The 18,586-nt window shown below is 43.0% G+C and overlaps 1 protein-coding gene across 1 annotated transcript; it reads left to right on the forward strand.

Moving 5' to 3' along the window:
• The first annotated feature begins 687 nt into the window (after positions 1–687).
• LOC139442724 (uncharacterized) lies at positions 688–17,753 on the forward strand. The gene is made up of 12 exons (XM_071223604.1): positions 688–1,081; positions 6,440–6,603; positions 8,653–8,790; positions 9,103–9,125; positions 10,272–10,303; positions 10,611–10,668; positions 11,609–11,702; positions 12,848–12,959; positions 13,379–13,424; positions 13,805–13,875; positions 14,901–15,015; positions 16,470–17,753. The coding sequence occupies exons 1-12, from the start codon at positions 924–926 to the stop codon at positions 16,671–16,673; spliced, it is 1,215 nt and encodes a 404-aa protein (XP_071079705.1). The 5' UTR covers positions 688–923; the 3' UTR covers positions 16,674–17,753.
• Positions 17,754–18,586: the final 833 nt, after the last annotated feature.

Below are 18,586 nucleotides of genomic sequence, written 5' to 3' on the forward strand. Positions count from 1 at the left end.
AAATGCCCTGTCATTAAATGTTACCTGAGCGGAAATCGCGCAGGTATGTTTTACCACAACCACAAACTTTCTACATTTTCGTATTTTCTCTACAACCTGCTGACGAAGTTAACTGAAATGTTATAAGGTGTCCTGACCATTAGATGACCAATGCTTTATAAACAGTTGAACTTTTCAACTCTGTTTCTAAAAATCTGATTGATTGAGCTGAAACCTATGTTGCCATTCCCGAAACCTTGAATTACGTTAAAGAAATTAATTACAAACTAATGAGTCCTAAGGTTTTACGACCACAAGGACTGGTCGGTTCGTAGTCAGTATACTGTGTCTGAGTTTGGTATTCATGTTAAACTGCGACATGGTATCTCAGTGGGCTAGCACTATAAAATCGGCATCAGTCCGGACTAGTACAAGCAGCACACACACACACACATTCACACACACACCCACACACACACACACACACACACACACACACACACACACACACACACACACACACACACACACACACACACACACACACACACACACACACACACACACACACACACACACACACACACCTGAATGCACGTCGCTATATAAGTGCACTAATCTTGGACGCGACGTTGAACCTCATTTCACCTCACCTCACCTCACCCCTTTGCATATTCGTGAAAGGTGAGCTACCGAGCCATTATGTCTATTTTTGCACCGTTACAACAATAGCCAATTTATAAAGCTGGTAATAACACCTGTCAACATCCCACACCAACAGTCGCACATACTGCCTGTTTTTACCGTCCTCCGAGACTTTTTCTAATCACGCTAGCCGAAGGGCAGCGACAGTAATCTCCCTCCGCCTCCCGCCCGCATGTCTACAACGGACACCAGGATCTCGCCGGCCAGCTACAGTTGAATACTTACTCCGGAGACACAACATGGGGTCATCGTCTCCACAACTCGCTATTATCATCGGGGTGATCGGTTGCGCTGCCTGTCTTGGTCTTGGTGTTGGCATTGGATATTTAGCCTGGTCAGAAAACCCTACCCAAGAGGATGACGATCCCACTGTTACAATCCCCGACTATCAGAGGAGGTAAGATTGTTTACAACGTTGAACAACCTGTCAGTAAAACCGGTTTGTCACACCCAACATAGACGTAGTTGTTTGATTAGCCCGATAAAGCAGAAAATCAAGTCAGTCCATATAATGACGTCGTTATTTTGGTATATATTACCATATGATATTTGCCTCAAACACTAATTACTTCTTGCTGATTAAGGACCTCAATGGAAATAACCAACATTGAATGAACCATGTGAATGTATACAATCCTAAAGTACAACACCCTATCTCATTCGAAAGGAAATGTGTATGTGCATTCCATTGTCCATACGTCGATATGTATGTGGTTATAATTTGGTTTAACGGCCAGGTGGTGGATACTTTAGTATTGTTGTGTTTTACTGTTTGACAAGGCAGGTAAGAATGTACGCAGCCATTGCAACCTATATATAAGATTATTTATGGGCGTCATGTAAGGAAGGGCTTTTGTACAGGTAGCGTTAATGTTGTTGAACATTTATACAGATGCCAGACTTCGACCAAGGAACAGTACTCGCATGATTGATACCAGACATTTGAACCCTCTTTGTGTGCTAACTCTCAATGTCGCAGTTTCACATAATTCACGTATATCAACGCCGGGACCATGGAACCTTAGTTTGCTGTTAAGTCAGCTGGAGTAAATGTCACAACCTGCACTTGAACAGCCCTTGTCGGCTGGCGAAGCTGAGGTTTTTATCACATGTTACACAGAAGGAAGTGATGCACAGGAGAACATATACTTACATGGTGTAGACATCATTGGCCTACTTGAATGCCATTTCAATGTTGATGATGTACAGCTGTGATATAACAGTAGTACATGTATCATAAAGCTGTGATATAACAGTAGTACATGCATCATACAGCTGTGATATAACAGCAGTACATGTATCATAAAGCTGTGATATAACAGTAGTACATGCATCATACAGCTGTGATATAACAGTAGTACATGCATCATACAGCTGTGATATAACAGTAGTACATGCATCATACAGCTGTGATATAACAGTGGTACATGTATCATACAGCTGTGATATAACAGTAGTACATGCATCATACAGCTGTGATATAACAGTAGTACATGCATCAAACAGCTGTGGATAACCGTTTTACATGCATCATACAGCTGTGATATAACAGTAGTACATGTTTCATCCAGCTGTGATATAACAGTAGTACATGCATCATAAAGCTGTGATATAACAGTAGTACATGTATCATACAGCTGTGATATAACAGTAGTACATGCATCATACAGCTGTGATATAACAGTAGTACATGCATCATACAGCTGTGATATAACAGTAGTACATGCATCATACAGCTGTGATATAACAGTAGTACATGTATCATACAGCTGTGATATAACAGTAGTACATGTATCATACAGCTGTGATATAACAGTAGTACATGTATCATACAGCTGTGATATAACAGTGGTACATGTATCATACAGCTGTGATATAACAGTAGTACATGTATCATACAGCTGTGATATAACAGTAGTACATGCATCATACAGCTGTGATATAACAGTAGTACATGTATCATACAGCTGTGATATAACAGTAGTACATGTATCATACAGCTGTGATATAACAGTAGTACATGCATCATAAAGCTGTGATATAACAGTAGTACATGTATCATACAGCTGTGATATAACAGTAGTACATGCATCATACAGTTGTGATATAACAGTAGTACATTCATCATACAGCTGTGATATAACAGTAGTACATGCATCATACAGCTGTGATATAACAGTAGTACATGTATCATAAAGCTGTGATATAACAGTGGTATATGTATCATATAGCTGTGATATAACAGCAGTACATGTATCATAAAGCTGTGATATAACAGTGGTACATGTATCATACAGCTGTGATATAACAGTGGTACATGTATCATAAAGCTGTGATATAACAGTAGTACATGTATCATATAGCTGTGATATAACAGTAGTACATGTTTCATACAGCTGTGATATAACAGTAGTACATGCATCATACAGCTGTGATATAACAGTAGTACATGTATCATAAAGCTGTGATATAACAGTGGTACATGCATCATACAGCTGTGATATAACAGTAGTACATGTTTCATCCAGCTGTGATATAACAGTAGTACATGCATCATAAAGCTGTGATATAACAGTGGTACATGTATCATATAGCTGTGATATTATAGTACGTGTATCATGTGATATAACAGCAGTATATGTATCATACAGCCGTGGATAACTGTATTACATGTATCATACAACTGTTACATAACCGTGTAATGTTACACATGTAACATTCTGTGATGTAGGTGAGGTGAAATGGGGTTTAGCGTCGCGTCCAAGATTTTTGCAATTATATAGCGACGTGTGTGTGTGTGTGTGTGTGTGTGTGTGTGTGTGTGTGTGTGTGTGTGTGTGGACTGATGTCGCGTTATAGTGCTAGCACACAGATATACCATGCCGCAGTTTAACATGAATACCCCACTCAGACACAGTATCCTTGTTTTAGTCCCTTAATGCCGAGCGCCAGACAATACCATCTTATAACGTCTTTTGGCATGTCGGACATTCCGCGCTCCGGGCGGACGCTCTACCTCTAGACCACGGTGGCGGTCTGCTGTGATATAACCGTGGTAGATGCGTCATACAGGTATGATGTAACCGTGGTAGATGTTCATATAGTTGTGATATAACCGTGGTAGATGCGTCATACAGCTGTGATATAACTATGGTAGATGTTCATACAGCTGTGATATAACCGTGGAGATGCGTCATACAGCTGTGATATAACCGTGGCAGATGTCCATACAGCTGTGATATAACCGTGGTAGATGTTCATACAGTTGTGATATAACCGTGGTAGATGCGTCATACAGCTGTGATATAACCGTGGTAGATGTTCATACAGTTGTGATGTAACCGTGGTAGATGCGTCATACAGCTGAGATATAACCATGGTAGATGCGTCATACAGCTGGGATATAACCGTGGTAGATGTTCATACAGTTGTGATATAACCGTGGTAGGTGTTCATACAGTTGTGATATAACTGTAGTACATAAATCATACAGCTGCAATGTAACATCACAGGTGGGGGCTAAGTCTGGGCTGTAGGGTATATATATTGGGCGTTTGATGGGGACACCGTTCTTATCTATACGTTAAAGCCTTCCAAATTCTTATACATGTTAAACTTGGTACAAAAAACAAAGTTAGCTTTACCCCTATGTGCAGTGTAATACAACGTAGTTTTGCCCTGAACAAATAGTTAAAGCACGAAGACGCTTGCGTTCGAGTGCTTTGACGTTTTAATAGTTCATGGCAGAACTATACTATATTACACCGCACATGACGGTAAAGCCAACTTTATTACATTTAAGATGCGGAAATTAAGACCAGCCTTGTGTTTGATTGGATATAGGTATCCGTTCAGTGTGTGATTATCCATAATCCCATGCAGCAAAAAGTCGAATTCAAATTTAAGTTCTGAGATTAATTTGATTTAGTTCAAATCACACGACGCGAGACATTCCACAAGTACATTGTAGGGTCGAGCTAACACAATGGAAACATAGCCGATGTTCGGTGTCGCTGGTTATCGAGAGTTGTAGAGGTTTCTGTACTAAAAGTTGCAACTTTGCTTCCATCAATAAAGATAGCAGACTGCAGGAGCTGCAAGCCATGAAATTGTACGCTTGCCGATTTCGTTGCACTCCATGATACGTAACCGACGTGAATCGACGTCCAGGGGCGTGATATGGTGTCACCCTGGGACGAACATGGCGAAGGAAGAGCAACAGAGGTCGGTTTGTTGTGACTGCAATATGTTGCTAGATGCCCTAAACCGTGCAATAGGTGTATATGTGGTTGTGGCACTCATCAAGGATTGCTCAAACCTCTTTCCAGAGGCAGTCATTCCTAGGATACCGATGCCCGCCTCGGACGACGTTGTGGTTGCTGTTTATGTTACAGCTTCTAAAATGTAATTTAAAGAAAATACTAACCATTTCTTGTTTATTTCATTTTTAGCCACCATCAAACACGGCTGTGTACATTCTTATGCCCGTCAGTGTATGTGTTGAACCTACCTTTGTAATAGAATGTTCATTGTTTATGGCTCTATACACGATGTGATATTTGCAAACACAATTACCCATAACAATAAGTGTTCATTGCTGACCAACAAAGATGTCAAATATGGGAGAGGCATGAGAGTTACCATCCAGGCTTACACTGCAACTATTCACAGTTTGAATAAGGTGACGATGTTTACAAAAGGAGTTGACAGAGTAGCTTTCACAACATATCAAATTTACGGAGTGTTTACACATGTGACAATCGTCTTGTGTCTGTACAGGGCAGAATGGAAATACTTAATCTCCAAAGAAAGGAGTCCTCATGACTGTAGTTTACCTATCTTCGTCTGTCCCTGGTAAACATCAGAATGTCTTTTGTAAACATAGGATGCATGGGTACTCGTACCTTACACTACATACAAATGGTGAACACTACACATGTCAGAGACTGGTAAACCAACATATCATTCACTGTTACATATTAATGTTATGTTATTCATCATGTTCTTTATGTTTTGAGACCGCCTCCGTGGTCTTGTGGTAGAGCGTCCGCCCGGAGAGCGGAAGGTCTTGGGTTCGATCCCCGACGGCGTCATACCAAAAGACGTTAAAAGATGGTACTTGTTGTTACCCTGTTTGGCGCTCGGCATTAAGGGTCTAAAACAAGGACTGGTCGGATCGGAGTTAGTATACTGTGCCTGAGTGGGGTATTCATGTTAAGCTGCGACATGGTATCTCAGTGAGCTAGCACTATAAATCGGCATCAGTCCGGACTAGTACAAGCAGTCACACACACGCACGCGCATGCACATCGCTATATGATCTTGGACGCGGCGTTAAACCCAATTTCACTTCACCTCTTTTCGGGCTACAAGTGACACATGTGATGTGTTTTGTATCATACGAATGTTGTTTTCAATAAGATAATGTGAAATATGGATCATAATAAAATAATGTATCATACCCAACTACCTTTTTGGCGACTTCTCATTCAGCTTACAGTCCATTCTGCTTAAACCCGTTCTGCCTGCACTTCAAAAAGACAAGATGATATCATCTTAAAAACAATTCACAGTTACATTATGACCATTTGCACATTTAGCTGCACCTTTAAAATATCATGATGTTATTACTATATATGGACTCTAGTTTATGCTTCGCGGGCGTCAGTTTCTGTGAAACCGGAACTCTCATTATTTTTCTTCTGTCAAAGACACATGTGTGAAAACCCCTGATGATTTGTGGTTTTTGTTTTAGCTGCAACTCGGAATGTTCGGAGGAGGCTAAGGTGGCAGCATCGTGCTCCCCCGAACTCCCCCGTCACTATGTGGCTAATCACCTGAACGGCAAAACCATCACCGTTGACGGACGACTCGACGAAGATGCGTGGAAGGAGGTACCTTGGACGGAAAACTTTATGGGTACGTTCCGCCATGTGGTGGTTGGGTGTCCAGTCACGCTGTGTGGTCGGTGGGTGTCCAGTCACGCTGTGTGGTCGTTGGGTGTCCAGTCACGCTATGTGGTCGGGGGTGTCCAGTCACGCTGTGTGGTGGTTGGGTGTCCAATCACGCTGTGAGGTCGGTGGGTGTCCAGTCACGCTGTGTGGTCGTTGGGTGTCCAGTCACGCTATGTGGTCGGGGGTGTCCAGTCACGCTGTGTGGTCAGTGGATGTCCAGTCACGCTGTGTGGTCGGGGGTGTCCAGTCACGCTGTGTGGTCGGGGGTGTCATGTCACGCTGTGTGGTCGGGGGTGTCCAGTCACGCTGTGAGGTCGGGGGTGTCCAGTCACGCTGTGTGGTCAGTGGGTGTCCAGTCATGCTGTGTGGTCGGGGGTGTCCAGTCACGCTGTGTGGTCAGTGGGTGTCCAGTCACGCTGTGTGGTCGGGGGTGTCCAGTCACGCTGTGTGGTCGTTGGGTGTCCAGTCACGCTGTGTGGTCGGGGGTGTCCAGTCACGCTGTCTGGTCAGTGGGTGTCCAGTCACGCTGTGTGGTCAGTGGGTGTCCAGTCACGCTGTGTGGTCGGTGGGTGTCCAGTCACGCTGTGTGGTCGGTGGGTGTCCAGTCACGCTGTGTGGTCGGTGGGTGTCCAGTCACGCTGTGTGGTCAGTGGATGTCCAGTCACGCTGTGAGGTCGGGGGTGTCCAGTCACGCTGTGTGGTCAGTGGGTGTCCAGTCACGCTGTGTGGTCGGGGGTGTCCAGTCACGCTGTGTGGTTGTTGGGTGTCCAGTCACGCTGTGTGGTCGGGGGTGTCCAGTCACGCTGTGTGGTCGTTGGGTGTCCAGTCACGCTGTGTGGTCGGGGGTGTCCAGTCACGCTGTGTGGTCAGTGGGTGTCCAGTCACGCTGTGAGGTCGGGGGTGTCCAGTCACGCTGTGTGGTCGGTGGGTGTCCAGTCACGCTGTGTGGTCAGTGGGTGTCCAGTCACACTGTGTGGTCGGGGGTGTCCAGTCACGCTGTCTGGTCAGTGGGTGTCCAGTCACACTGTGTGGTCGGGGGTGTCCAGTCACGCTGTCTGGTCAGTGGGTGTCCAGTCACGCTGTGTGGTCAGTGGGTGTCCAGTCACCCTGTGAAGTCGGGGGTGTCCAGTCGCGCTGTGTGTTCGGGGGTGTCCAGTCACGCTGTGTGGTCAGTGGGTGTCCAGTCACGCTGTGTGGTCGTTAGGTGTCACGTCACGCAAAGAAGTCGATGGTTGTCACGTCACGCTACGAGGTCGGTAGTTGTCACGTCACACTACGAGGTCGGTGCTTGTCTCGTCACGCTACGAGGTCGGTGGTTGTCACGTCACACTACGAGGTCTGTGCTTGTCTCGTCACGCTACGATGTCGGTGGTTGTCTCGTCACGCTACGACGTCGGTGATTGTCTCGTCACGCTACGATGTCGGTGGTTGTCTCGTCACGCTACGACGTCGGTGATTGTCACGTCAGGCTACGACGTCGGTGATTGTCACGTCACGCTACGAGGTCGGTGCTTGTCTCGTCACGCTACGAGGTCGGTGGTTGTCACGTCACACTACGAGGTCTGTGCTTGTCTCGTCACGCTACGAGGTCGGTGGTTGTCACGTCACACTACGAGGTCTGTGCTTGTCTCGTCACGCTACGATGTCGGTGGTTGTCTCGTCACGCTACGACGTCGGTGATTGTCACGTCACGCTACGAGGTCGGTGCTTGTCTCGTCACGTCAAGAGGTCGGTGCTTGTCTCGTCACGCTACGAGGTCGGTGCTTGTCTCGTCACGCTACGACCTCGGTGGATGTCACGTCACGTCATGCCAAAGAAACACATAATCTAGATCGTGAAAGTTGACTGAAATATTTCACATGTTTCACTGGAAACTTTATAGGCGTAATGGAGTATCATTTCCTACAATCTCAAACAAACCTGGAAATAAAGCCGATGTATGAAAATGTAACGGACTTATTTAATTGTGCATACCATTAGTTTTATAGAAAATCTTAAACTGCTTTATTGCTAGACATCCGGGGTCCTCAGTTCCCAGCGCCCCCTGTTGAGACGAAGGTGAAACTACGCTGGGACGACCAGCTGCTGTACGTTGGGGCGTACCTGCAAGAGCCACACATCTGGGCGACAATGACACAGAAAGACACACGAAGTATGTCACAACACAAGATAACAACTTTTAACAAAATAACCTCTTTAAGCGTGGAAATAACAATTGTAATAATTTGATAAATTTCCATAACAGAAGTTTGCCTGCATAACTTTCTCATATATATACCCACCACCAAAAGAAACGCGAACCACGGAAACATATAGAGAAACATGTACGCTAAGAAGTGATGTTTCCAATGTTTACCACTTAATGACAAAACTAACAATCAGTGAAGTGTTACCATAGTGTCTTTATTCTTATCACGAAATGGGTCAAACACATATATGTAATACCATCCATTTCTTTTTCCAGTATATCAAGAAAATGCATTTGAGGTAAGGAATACAGTTATTTCTTCGGTTAGCCATTCCGCTATTTTAATGACCATTTAATCAAGTCAGGTGAGGTGAAATGTGGTTTTAGGTCGCGTGCAAGATTATTACACTTATAAAGCGAGGTGAGTTAAGGCGAAATGGGGTTTAACGTCGCGTTCCAAATTATTGCACTTATATAGCGACGACATGCGTGCGTACGTAAGTGCGTGTGTGTGTGTGCTTGCTTGTACTAGTCCAGACTAATGCTAGTATAAAAGTGCAAGCGACACTAAGATACCATTCCGCACTTAATTTCAACATGACTCCGAACCGATCAGTCTTTATCGTATCCCCTTAATGCCGAGCGCCAGGCAGGGTAACAGCAACGTCTTTTGGTATGATGCTACCAGGGGATCGAACCACCGACCTTCCGCTTTATCCACTAGACCACAGTGGCAGTCCTTAATCCAATGAGGGTTCTTATCATCCTCTACTGGTGGACGCAGTGTTTGACCTGACTGATAACTGCCAGCAGTGACTCGTCCAGATGGAACGTTGCTGAACAACTTCCACGCGCATTTACCCATTATCATATAACACTCTGGATCAAATTTGCAGACTTAATGATGATGCAGCAAATTTGCAGACTTAATGATGATGCAGGCGGTGTCTAAAAACCAAAATTATTATTTTTATAACCTAGAAGACAAGGTTAGGCAGGGTCATCAGAGGGTAAAGGTTATGACCCTGATGTCAACATACCAAGGCAGACCAAGAGTGAGCAAGGAGATCAGGCATTATGTCTAAAGCAAGCAGCTCACTGTCTCGTTGATGTTGATTGTCGTTTAACCGCACTCAGTAATATTCCAGCAATATGGCGACGGTCTGTAACTCATTGAGTTTGGATCCAGTAATTGATATCAAGAGCATTGACATCTATGCAATTGGGATACGATGACATGCATCAACCAAGTCACCGGGCCTGACCACCCGATCCCATAGTCGCCTCTTACGACAAGCATGGGTTGCTGAACACGTATTCTAACCCAGAGTTTTACCGGTCGTGGACCAAACGTGATAAAAGATAATAAATTTTGTTCACATTTATGCCTTGTAGTAAAATATAGAGCATTTAATATTACTGGTAATGGATCTCTGCTCTTGTAGGTGTTCCTTGACGTCGACAACAGCATGAGCATGTGAGCATCTACGTAAAAATATCTAACAAATCTGAGAGCAAATTTAATTTCATTTACAAAGTTTAAAAAACTTTTGTTAAACATTCAGGCTGTGGAATGTTAATAGCTATCATGGAATCCGAGCCATCTTGAACTGTTTAGATCTTATTTAAACATTATTTTTCCAAAAGTCCAAAAATGACGTTGAAATTGATCGGCTGAAATATCATTCCTGAAGCCAATTAATGTGTTGTTGAGGTTGGTTAGAAACAAGTCGGACAATCTAGAATAATATGCTGTCTACCGTATTTTGCTTATGTTCGGGCAGGTACAAAGAAATAGAGATCAACGCCCTCAGCACGACCTGGGATCTCATGCTGTCACGGGTAAGTACGTTAAGGTGGGTTGTTGACTTGTTGTCAACAGAGATTTGTCATGTCTGTCAGTGAGAATCGTTTTATACCGCCTTTAGTAATATTCCAGCTATATCATGGCGGGGGACACCTTTTTACCAATGGGAGGAATCGAACCCAAGTTTTCGGCATGATAAGCGAACGCTTCAACTACTTTGCTACACCACCGCCCACTTGTCATGTACTTTCAAAGTCTTCAAGTAGACAAGTGCTACTAACATATTTATATCAGAAAACCCTTTTCTATTTTTCGTCAGGCTTCTTTGATCAACATGTGTACCATATATCTTTTGGACATTTTCATAAATCAAATTACTCAGTGAACTTCATCAATTGTCACATGATAAGACATGTTTATTCAACAATAACATTTTATTGACATTTGTCGGTTAATATAAGGGGTAGGATGGTCTGTATAGCTCATTGAAGAAGTATGTAGCGTAGAAAGAAGAATTACAGTTTATTGTCACGTGCTGTACACCAGGTGTAAGGTGCGTATTGTCTGACAATGGGTGGACAGCACCAGGACTCAAGGCCAATGAGACATCATTACACTTTAAAATACAATAAAATGTTGATTGAACAGCGTTGAATACGTCAACAACAAACTGATTTAAAACGGAGGTTTTGAAAAGGCACCTACGCCTCCAGATCCGCTTTTCGCTCTTGCCTCAATGTCGAGATTGTGCCGTATAGCTCGAGAAAGCTGCTTTCAAATTGGTTAATGTCGACCTCTTTTCAGTTATTTCATTGGTCGTTCGCGAAATGTCGTTCTGGCGTGATCTGTAAAGGAATGTCCTCAGATCTTTGTTTTACAAAGATCTGATTTTTATAAGATTGGGGTATACTGTGATGCCCAGTTTTGGAGTTATATCGCGAATATCAGAATCATCCTTACTCTCTCCCTTTACAGGCTTACATGGACGGAGGGGACTGGCAGGATTGGGAGGGCATCCAGCAGAAGGGGGTCTACACGGATGGGGCGGTAAACAACGCCACGGTCCCAGGTACCTAACATCCCGTTATTGTCAGACCCGTGAAGATGCAGGTACAGAATAGGTCTTCAGAAACCCATGCTTGTCGTAAGAAGCGACTATAATTGTCGTAAGAGGCGGGACTGACGGGATCGGATGGCCATAATCGCCGACTTGTTTGATGCTTGTCATCCTATCCCATCTGCGTGGATCGATGCACATGATGTCAAGCACTGGTTTGTCTGGTCCAGACTCGATTATGACAAACCGGCGTCATATAGCCGGCATTTCGCTCAGTGCGGCGTTAAACAACAAACAAACAAACGTTATTGTCACCAATAAAAAGCGTCGTTTAGAAATGAAAGCGACAAAACACTTTCCATAATCAGAAATGTCATCATCAGATCAAATTGTAAGATTCCGACCACACCATGAGTCACGTGTTTACGAATCAGTATCAAATAGTGATGATGCCAGGTGTTCACGAAAAGGTGAGCGTATCCTGACCCGACGGTGGCACCGTCACAAACACATGCAAAGGAAAGATAATTGTTCACCTGAAAATACACATGGGAACATATGGTACAAGTCAACATAGAAAATTGCAGACGTCCTTTTTGACAAGCAACTTGGTTTTTTTCCCTGTTACAAAGCCACGTGTGATGATATGAGTAAATAATCGGTCCATTCCAATGTTTATTTCCTAACTATATGCTGTATCAAGACGCTTCCTCAATAATAGTATGAATAATTTAGAAAGCACGGTTCCAAACGAGGAAGGTAAGAATGTAGGAATATCTGATCACTAAATAATAAAGCGATACCATTATCCATGCAAGTTGAAACCCTTATTACGTCAATTGCATGGTACTAAGTCTTTTACATGCATACCATTTGAAATTAAAGCTAAAATGGATAGAATTATCATTAAACCGCCCGCATGTTATCAGAAATGAGCGGGCCACTGTTACTTGATAAGGCCCTCATATTGCTTGACGACGGGCCATTATCACGTTATTTTTCATTGAATTGTCATTTGCAGAAGCCCTTGGTCTTTTCGGGCTTCTGCAAATGATAATACCCTGAAAAGTAGCGTTATCTCCTTTGTCGCCCACTCAATGGAAGACCTCGGGCCTCTGCAAATTATAATGCCCTGAAAAATAGCGTTACCGTTTCAGCAACGTTCTGGTCCATCGAGATATCCTTCCCTTTCGCTAATCTGAGCCAGAACACTAGCCGGTCAGATCGCGCCCCAGTGGATGGAGAGATGTGGTTCATGACCCTTGCCAGGTAGTGTATTCACAAATAGTGGGGCCAGGTTTTGTGTGGGTGGCCACATAAGGTTAGGGACACTTGCTACTGGATGAGAATGTTTATTCTGCCAAGACATGGAAGACATCTTGTCTTGCGAAAACATGATTAATATCAGGTATCAAATCCCATTTGATACCTTTAAATGCAAGCCTTTTCACACAAGAACCATGCGCATGTACGTCGGTGTATTAATAGACTACATATAACAATGAGAGCTGATTGCCAATCAGAACTGTATATATTCGATAACGGAACATTAAATGATGTTTTTGGCGACTAATACCAAATGGTTAACAACCCAAACCCCTCTAATCTGACATAATGATAGATCGGTGAAACGACATACTCCTTTTTTCACAATGACACTTATTTAATTACTGTCTGACTTTTTGCAGGCCTAGGTATGACGTTGTAGCTCTGGCAAACGGGTCCTATCAACAGGTGGGTATTACTCATGCCTACATGCTGCATCACTTAAGGCTTGCCTCCCACAACAAGCTGACACCCCGTGATATAACTAGAATACAAAGCGGCTTTAAACCCAACTCTCTCACTATTGCACTCATGAAGAGGTATGGGATGGGATAGGCGCGATTCAGAAGCATGACACAAGTAAATACATGATTCAGGAGGACAAAAGATGAGCCGGATTTGCATCTGTATATAGGGAGACATAACCCGAAATCTGTAAACAGCTTTAATGAATCACCTTGGATTATTACACGAACGTTGTATAAATTACATACTGTAATATTTTGTGCCTGTACAGTTTGGACATAACCCACTGTGCATAACGATTGCGTGTTTGTATTGACCTACAGAAACCCGGCACAGAAGCCTCCTGGTATTCATGGAACCCAACCGGGGCCGTCAACCTGCATCTACCCAGCAAGTAGGTGTAGACCTCATCCTCGACCTTCCAGGGTGTTTAATCTCCCTGCCATTATATATCTACCAAGCAAGTAGGTGGTGATCGTGTAGACCTCATCCTCGACCTTCCAGGGTGTTTAACCTCCCTGCCATTATAAATCTACCAAGCAAGTACGTGGTGATCGTGTAGACCTCATCCTCGACCTTCCATGATGTTTAATCTCCTTGCTGTTATTATATATCTACCAAGCAAGTAGGTGATCGTTGTAGACATCATCCTCGATCTTCCAGGGTGGTTACTCTCCCTGCTATCATTATATATTTACCAAGCAAGTAGGTGGTGATCGGTGTAGATCTCATCCTCGACCTTCCAGGGTAATTAACTCCCTGCTGCCATTATGAATTACCAAGCAAATAGGTTGTGATCTAAAAACGACAAGAAGTGAATGAATAAATAAAAGAAAAGAGGGTCCAAATAAGTAAGGGGCGGTGGAATAGCCTAATGGTTAAAGCGTTAGCTCGACACGCCACAGGTCCGGGTTCGTTTCCCCACATGGGCGCAATGTGTGAAGCTCATTTTACGTGTACCCTGCCGTCATATTGCTTAAAGCGGCGTAAATCCATATTCAGTCACTCACTCGCTGATAAATAAAATAAAATGAAAACTTTTAAATTAAAATAAATATATATAATAATGATAAAATATAAATAGCTCATATTGGTTTTCAGATAATTATAAAAATATATATGTTCACAGACACTATCTTATGGTCACTGTTTGGCTGAAATAATGCCGATGCGACATTATATTTTAAGTCACTCATTCACAACTGGACGAAGCTATTCCACAGTAGTAATATTTGTTCTCTTTTGTTCCAACAAGACTTATTTAAACAGAGAGTAGCAGTTAAACATTCTCTTTAACTGACAACCGTTAACGTGACGGCATTGCTGGAGCCTGATAACCTTTCACAAAATTTAAATCCAGCCGTCACGCGTTAGATATTCGGACATTCTTTCCTAACCAAAATGTATTTTCACCTGCAGATGGGGTCTTCTGTTCTTTGAGACTGACGCTCCGAGCGGACAGTCCAAGCCAGTGGTGACCAGCAACCGATGGGTCACGTACCAGGCGCTGTTTGATGTCTTCAACGCCCTGAAGGTGACAGGCTATGTACATTCCTTGTAAAGGGACAGTGTTGTACGGCCAAGCTGTGATGTGTGGTGTTCTTGTTAAACAGTTGTCAGTTTTCCACTACTGAATACGTGAACAATCTACGCGCTACGAGGAGATGACGGATTATATGTCTCGACTGTGTTAAGGTTATAAGCTCCGAGCCTTTTTGAGATATAGAAAAATATGAGCTTACTGATCTCAAGTTGGCTGTTAGTTTATTGTGAGAATGACGTCACATTTAAACGTCAGATTGACGTTCGTGAAGTTTGAACATTATTTGCTTTGAAAGTTAATTTTGCTTGTTTTGTAACAACTGTATAAATATAGTCAGTAATATAGTCAGGATCACAGGACAAACGTTAAACTCTCTATTGATCTTACTGAATAAGTGAAGATCCGGGGTAGAAGAGGTCTTCAGCAACCCATGCTTGCCGTAAAAGGCGACTACGCTTGTCGTAAGGGGCGACTAACGGGATCGGGTGGTCAGGCTCGCCGACTTGGTTGATGCATGTCATCGATCCCAATTGCGAGGATCGCTGCTCATGATATCAATCACTAGATTGTCTGATCCAGACTCGATTATTAACAAAGACCGCCGTCATATAGCTGGAAAATTGCTGAGTGCGGCGTTAAACAACAAACAAACAAACAAAAAAATGAATAAGTTGCCTTGTAAGAAACATACAGGACAAAGACATGTTAGTAGCTAATTCCATTCACTGTAAAAGCATATTATATCATCTAAGTTTTTTTTTACACATTAATGTAATGAAATAATGTACTCCCTTAGTGCTTGTCATATTTTTGGATGACCTTCCCCATGTCCTTGACCCTCCATGAAAAAAACAAAATACAAAAGCACTTTATATTGTATTATAAAAAGTCCACGACCTCGCCAAATGTGTGTAGTTTTGTTATAACCCTTCCCTACAGACTGTCATATGTTTTGGTGAACTTCCCCAGGGCCCCGTTCCTCAAAGCGATCTTAGCGCTAAGGTGGTCATAAGTCCCATACTTTTATAAGGTCTTACGATCATCGTAGCGCTAAGATCGCTTTGAGGAACGGGCCCTGATTCCTTCTGACGTCCCTTCCCCTTCCTTATAATAAATGACCGGTCCCTTAATAATTTTAGCGGCATATTTTATGTTGTCCTGCGTGCATGAAACTACAAATGGTGACCATTAATCCATTGTTGTAAGAACATGTGGTTAGATAGGTCGTTACAGACATAGTTATTCCGAAACATGAACATGTGTACGATGAGAGCGTCAATTCTAAGGGAAAACTACGAGGGCAGGTGTATAATTTGAATAAACTTTAAGGCTTTTTATAAAGAAATATTCATAATCATCCGACGGAGTTTGTAAATTACCCAGAGTTTAGAAGTGAAACCACGGTAACCGTCGTGTTAGTAATGGTATTGTTCTCCATGTTTCAGTCGTTCAAGGCGGAGAGAGGGACGTACGTGGACTTAGTTAGCGAGCTTGACCTCCCTCTCTACGTCACCAGCAACACCTGTCTCACCACCGTCAATATCACCCTCGCCGGCGACGGATTCACAGTTACCATTGAGGCCAAGAAGGAACCTGGGGTCAAAGGTCGTATCACTCAGAACAGATATGTGACCTTTTCCAGCCAGTAAAGAATGGGTGTCACATCCAGCGTAACGAATGACAGAGACGTACTTCTTGGTCATTCATGCCCATTGGTATGTTTATATGTAATACGATATATCTATTCAAGACATAATAACTTATGATGACCTGAGTTTATGTATATGGGATAATTTGACCTGATGACAAAGTTAGATTTAACAAACTGACCAAATCACTGTTAAAGGAGGAATACGTTCCGGCATATATGGCAGTCCAGGTCGTTAAAAGAGCAACTGCTTTGCCTGGTAACTCAATTGTTACATACAGTAAACTACGGTTATAACGAACTCAAAGGGACTACTAATTTTAGTTCGTTATAACCGTAGTTCGTTATAAGTACATATACAGCATGACTACAGCAAGTAGTCGGGACCAAAAAGTAAGTTCGCCATATCCGTCAGTTCGTTATAAGCGTGTTCGTTATAACCGTAGTTTACTGTAAATAGCATTGAAATGTTAGCATTTCGCCGATTATGCTGATTACACAAAGGCAATGTCTCCGTCTCCAATCCCATTAACATCATCTTCTAGCGCTCGCCACTGCTATACAAAGATTCTTTGGTGTAGCGGTAGAGAGCACGAAGATTTGTTTTTAATGAGATTGCTCCGTCTCACACTGGGCACACACTACAAGGTCAAGACAAACTGACAATTTAGAGCAAACTCTAACTCTAAATGGTGCCAAACATTATAAAATGTCTTTATATCTTAAACAGATTATGCTGACATCTCCTAAGAATATACAATTTGAATGTTTTGGATGAAAAAATTCTGCATGGTCCGTCAGTGTGACTTATGTAGTCACGACCGTAAAAGAGATGTACGTGTGTATACAGCATGTCTCACTGTATGTCGCTGTCTTCATGTAATATGACAAATGAAATACGTAATCACTTTAATAGCTTGACACATAGTTATGCGAACTGTCACGCTTAGTTGCTCCTTTTACTCAAGAACACACCATTGCATGAACTGTATGGTAAGGGGGACAGTTCAAAAGCAGGTCGGTGTTAGATAAACAGCTTCAGTCCTTAAAAGACACGCGCGTGTGTGTGTGTGTGTGTGCGTGCGTGCGTGCGTGCGTGCGTGCGTGCGCGTGTGCGTGCGGGTACATGTTTGCATGTCTTCCATCCGCCTAAATCAACTCTATTAAGGATTAACAGTTCAATACATATCAGCTCTACATAGTCATATTTTACTCTTAAATGAGCGTCCACCGTCAGTGTAGATACTATTTGAGGGTAAAACAGCCATCTTGATACCTTCAAAAGCTTTGCGGCATCACCAGCTTGTCACCAGAATACTGATGGACGCTAGTGGACACTCTCGCCTCGGAATGATGCCAGGTTGTAGATAGATTGAATTTACTTCAGCAGATGCGGCCTAATGTCTCACAAAGCATATTTCTGTGTTTATCTCGATCTGAAAGGAATTGAGTTTTTATTATCCTAAACAGAAACATGCTCCCTAAACACGGCATGTACATAAAGAATGAATGAATTATCTTTATTTCCTCCAGTGGTTTCGGAGACTACAAATACATATGTATGTATATATTATAAGTATTTAGACACTATATCAATACACAGAAGAGTGAAAGAAACTTAGAAGCATATGATACATCAATTTGATGTGTTAGATACAGGGGGCGGTCGGGTAGCCTAGCGGTTTAAGCGTTCGCTCGTCACGCCAAAGACCCGGGTTCGATTCCCGACATGGGTACAATGTGTGAAGCCCATTTCTGGTGTCCCCCGCCGTGATATTGCTGGAATATTGCTAAAAGCGGCGTAAAACCACACTCACTCACTGTTAGATGCAGCCACGCCAGGGTTTCTCTGTGAGTTTATTTACACACTGTATGTATATTCGACAGGTACAGCAATGGCTGTGTGTTCCAGGA

Source organism: Haliotis cracherodii, unplaced genomic scaffold (genome assembly GCF_022045235.1).
Source record: "Haliotis cracherodii isolate W230 unplaced genomic scaffold, xgHalCrac1.p SCAF_5, whole genome shotgun sequence".
NCBI lineage: Eukaryota > Metazoa > Mollusca > Gastropoda > Lepetellida > Haliotidae > Haliotis > Haliotis cracherodii.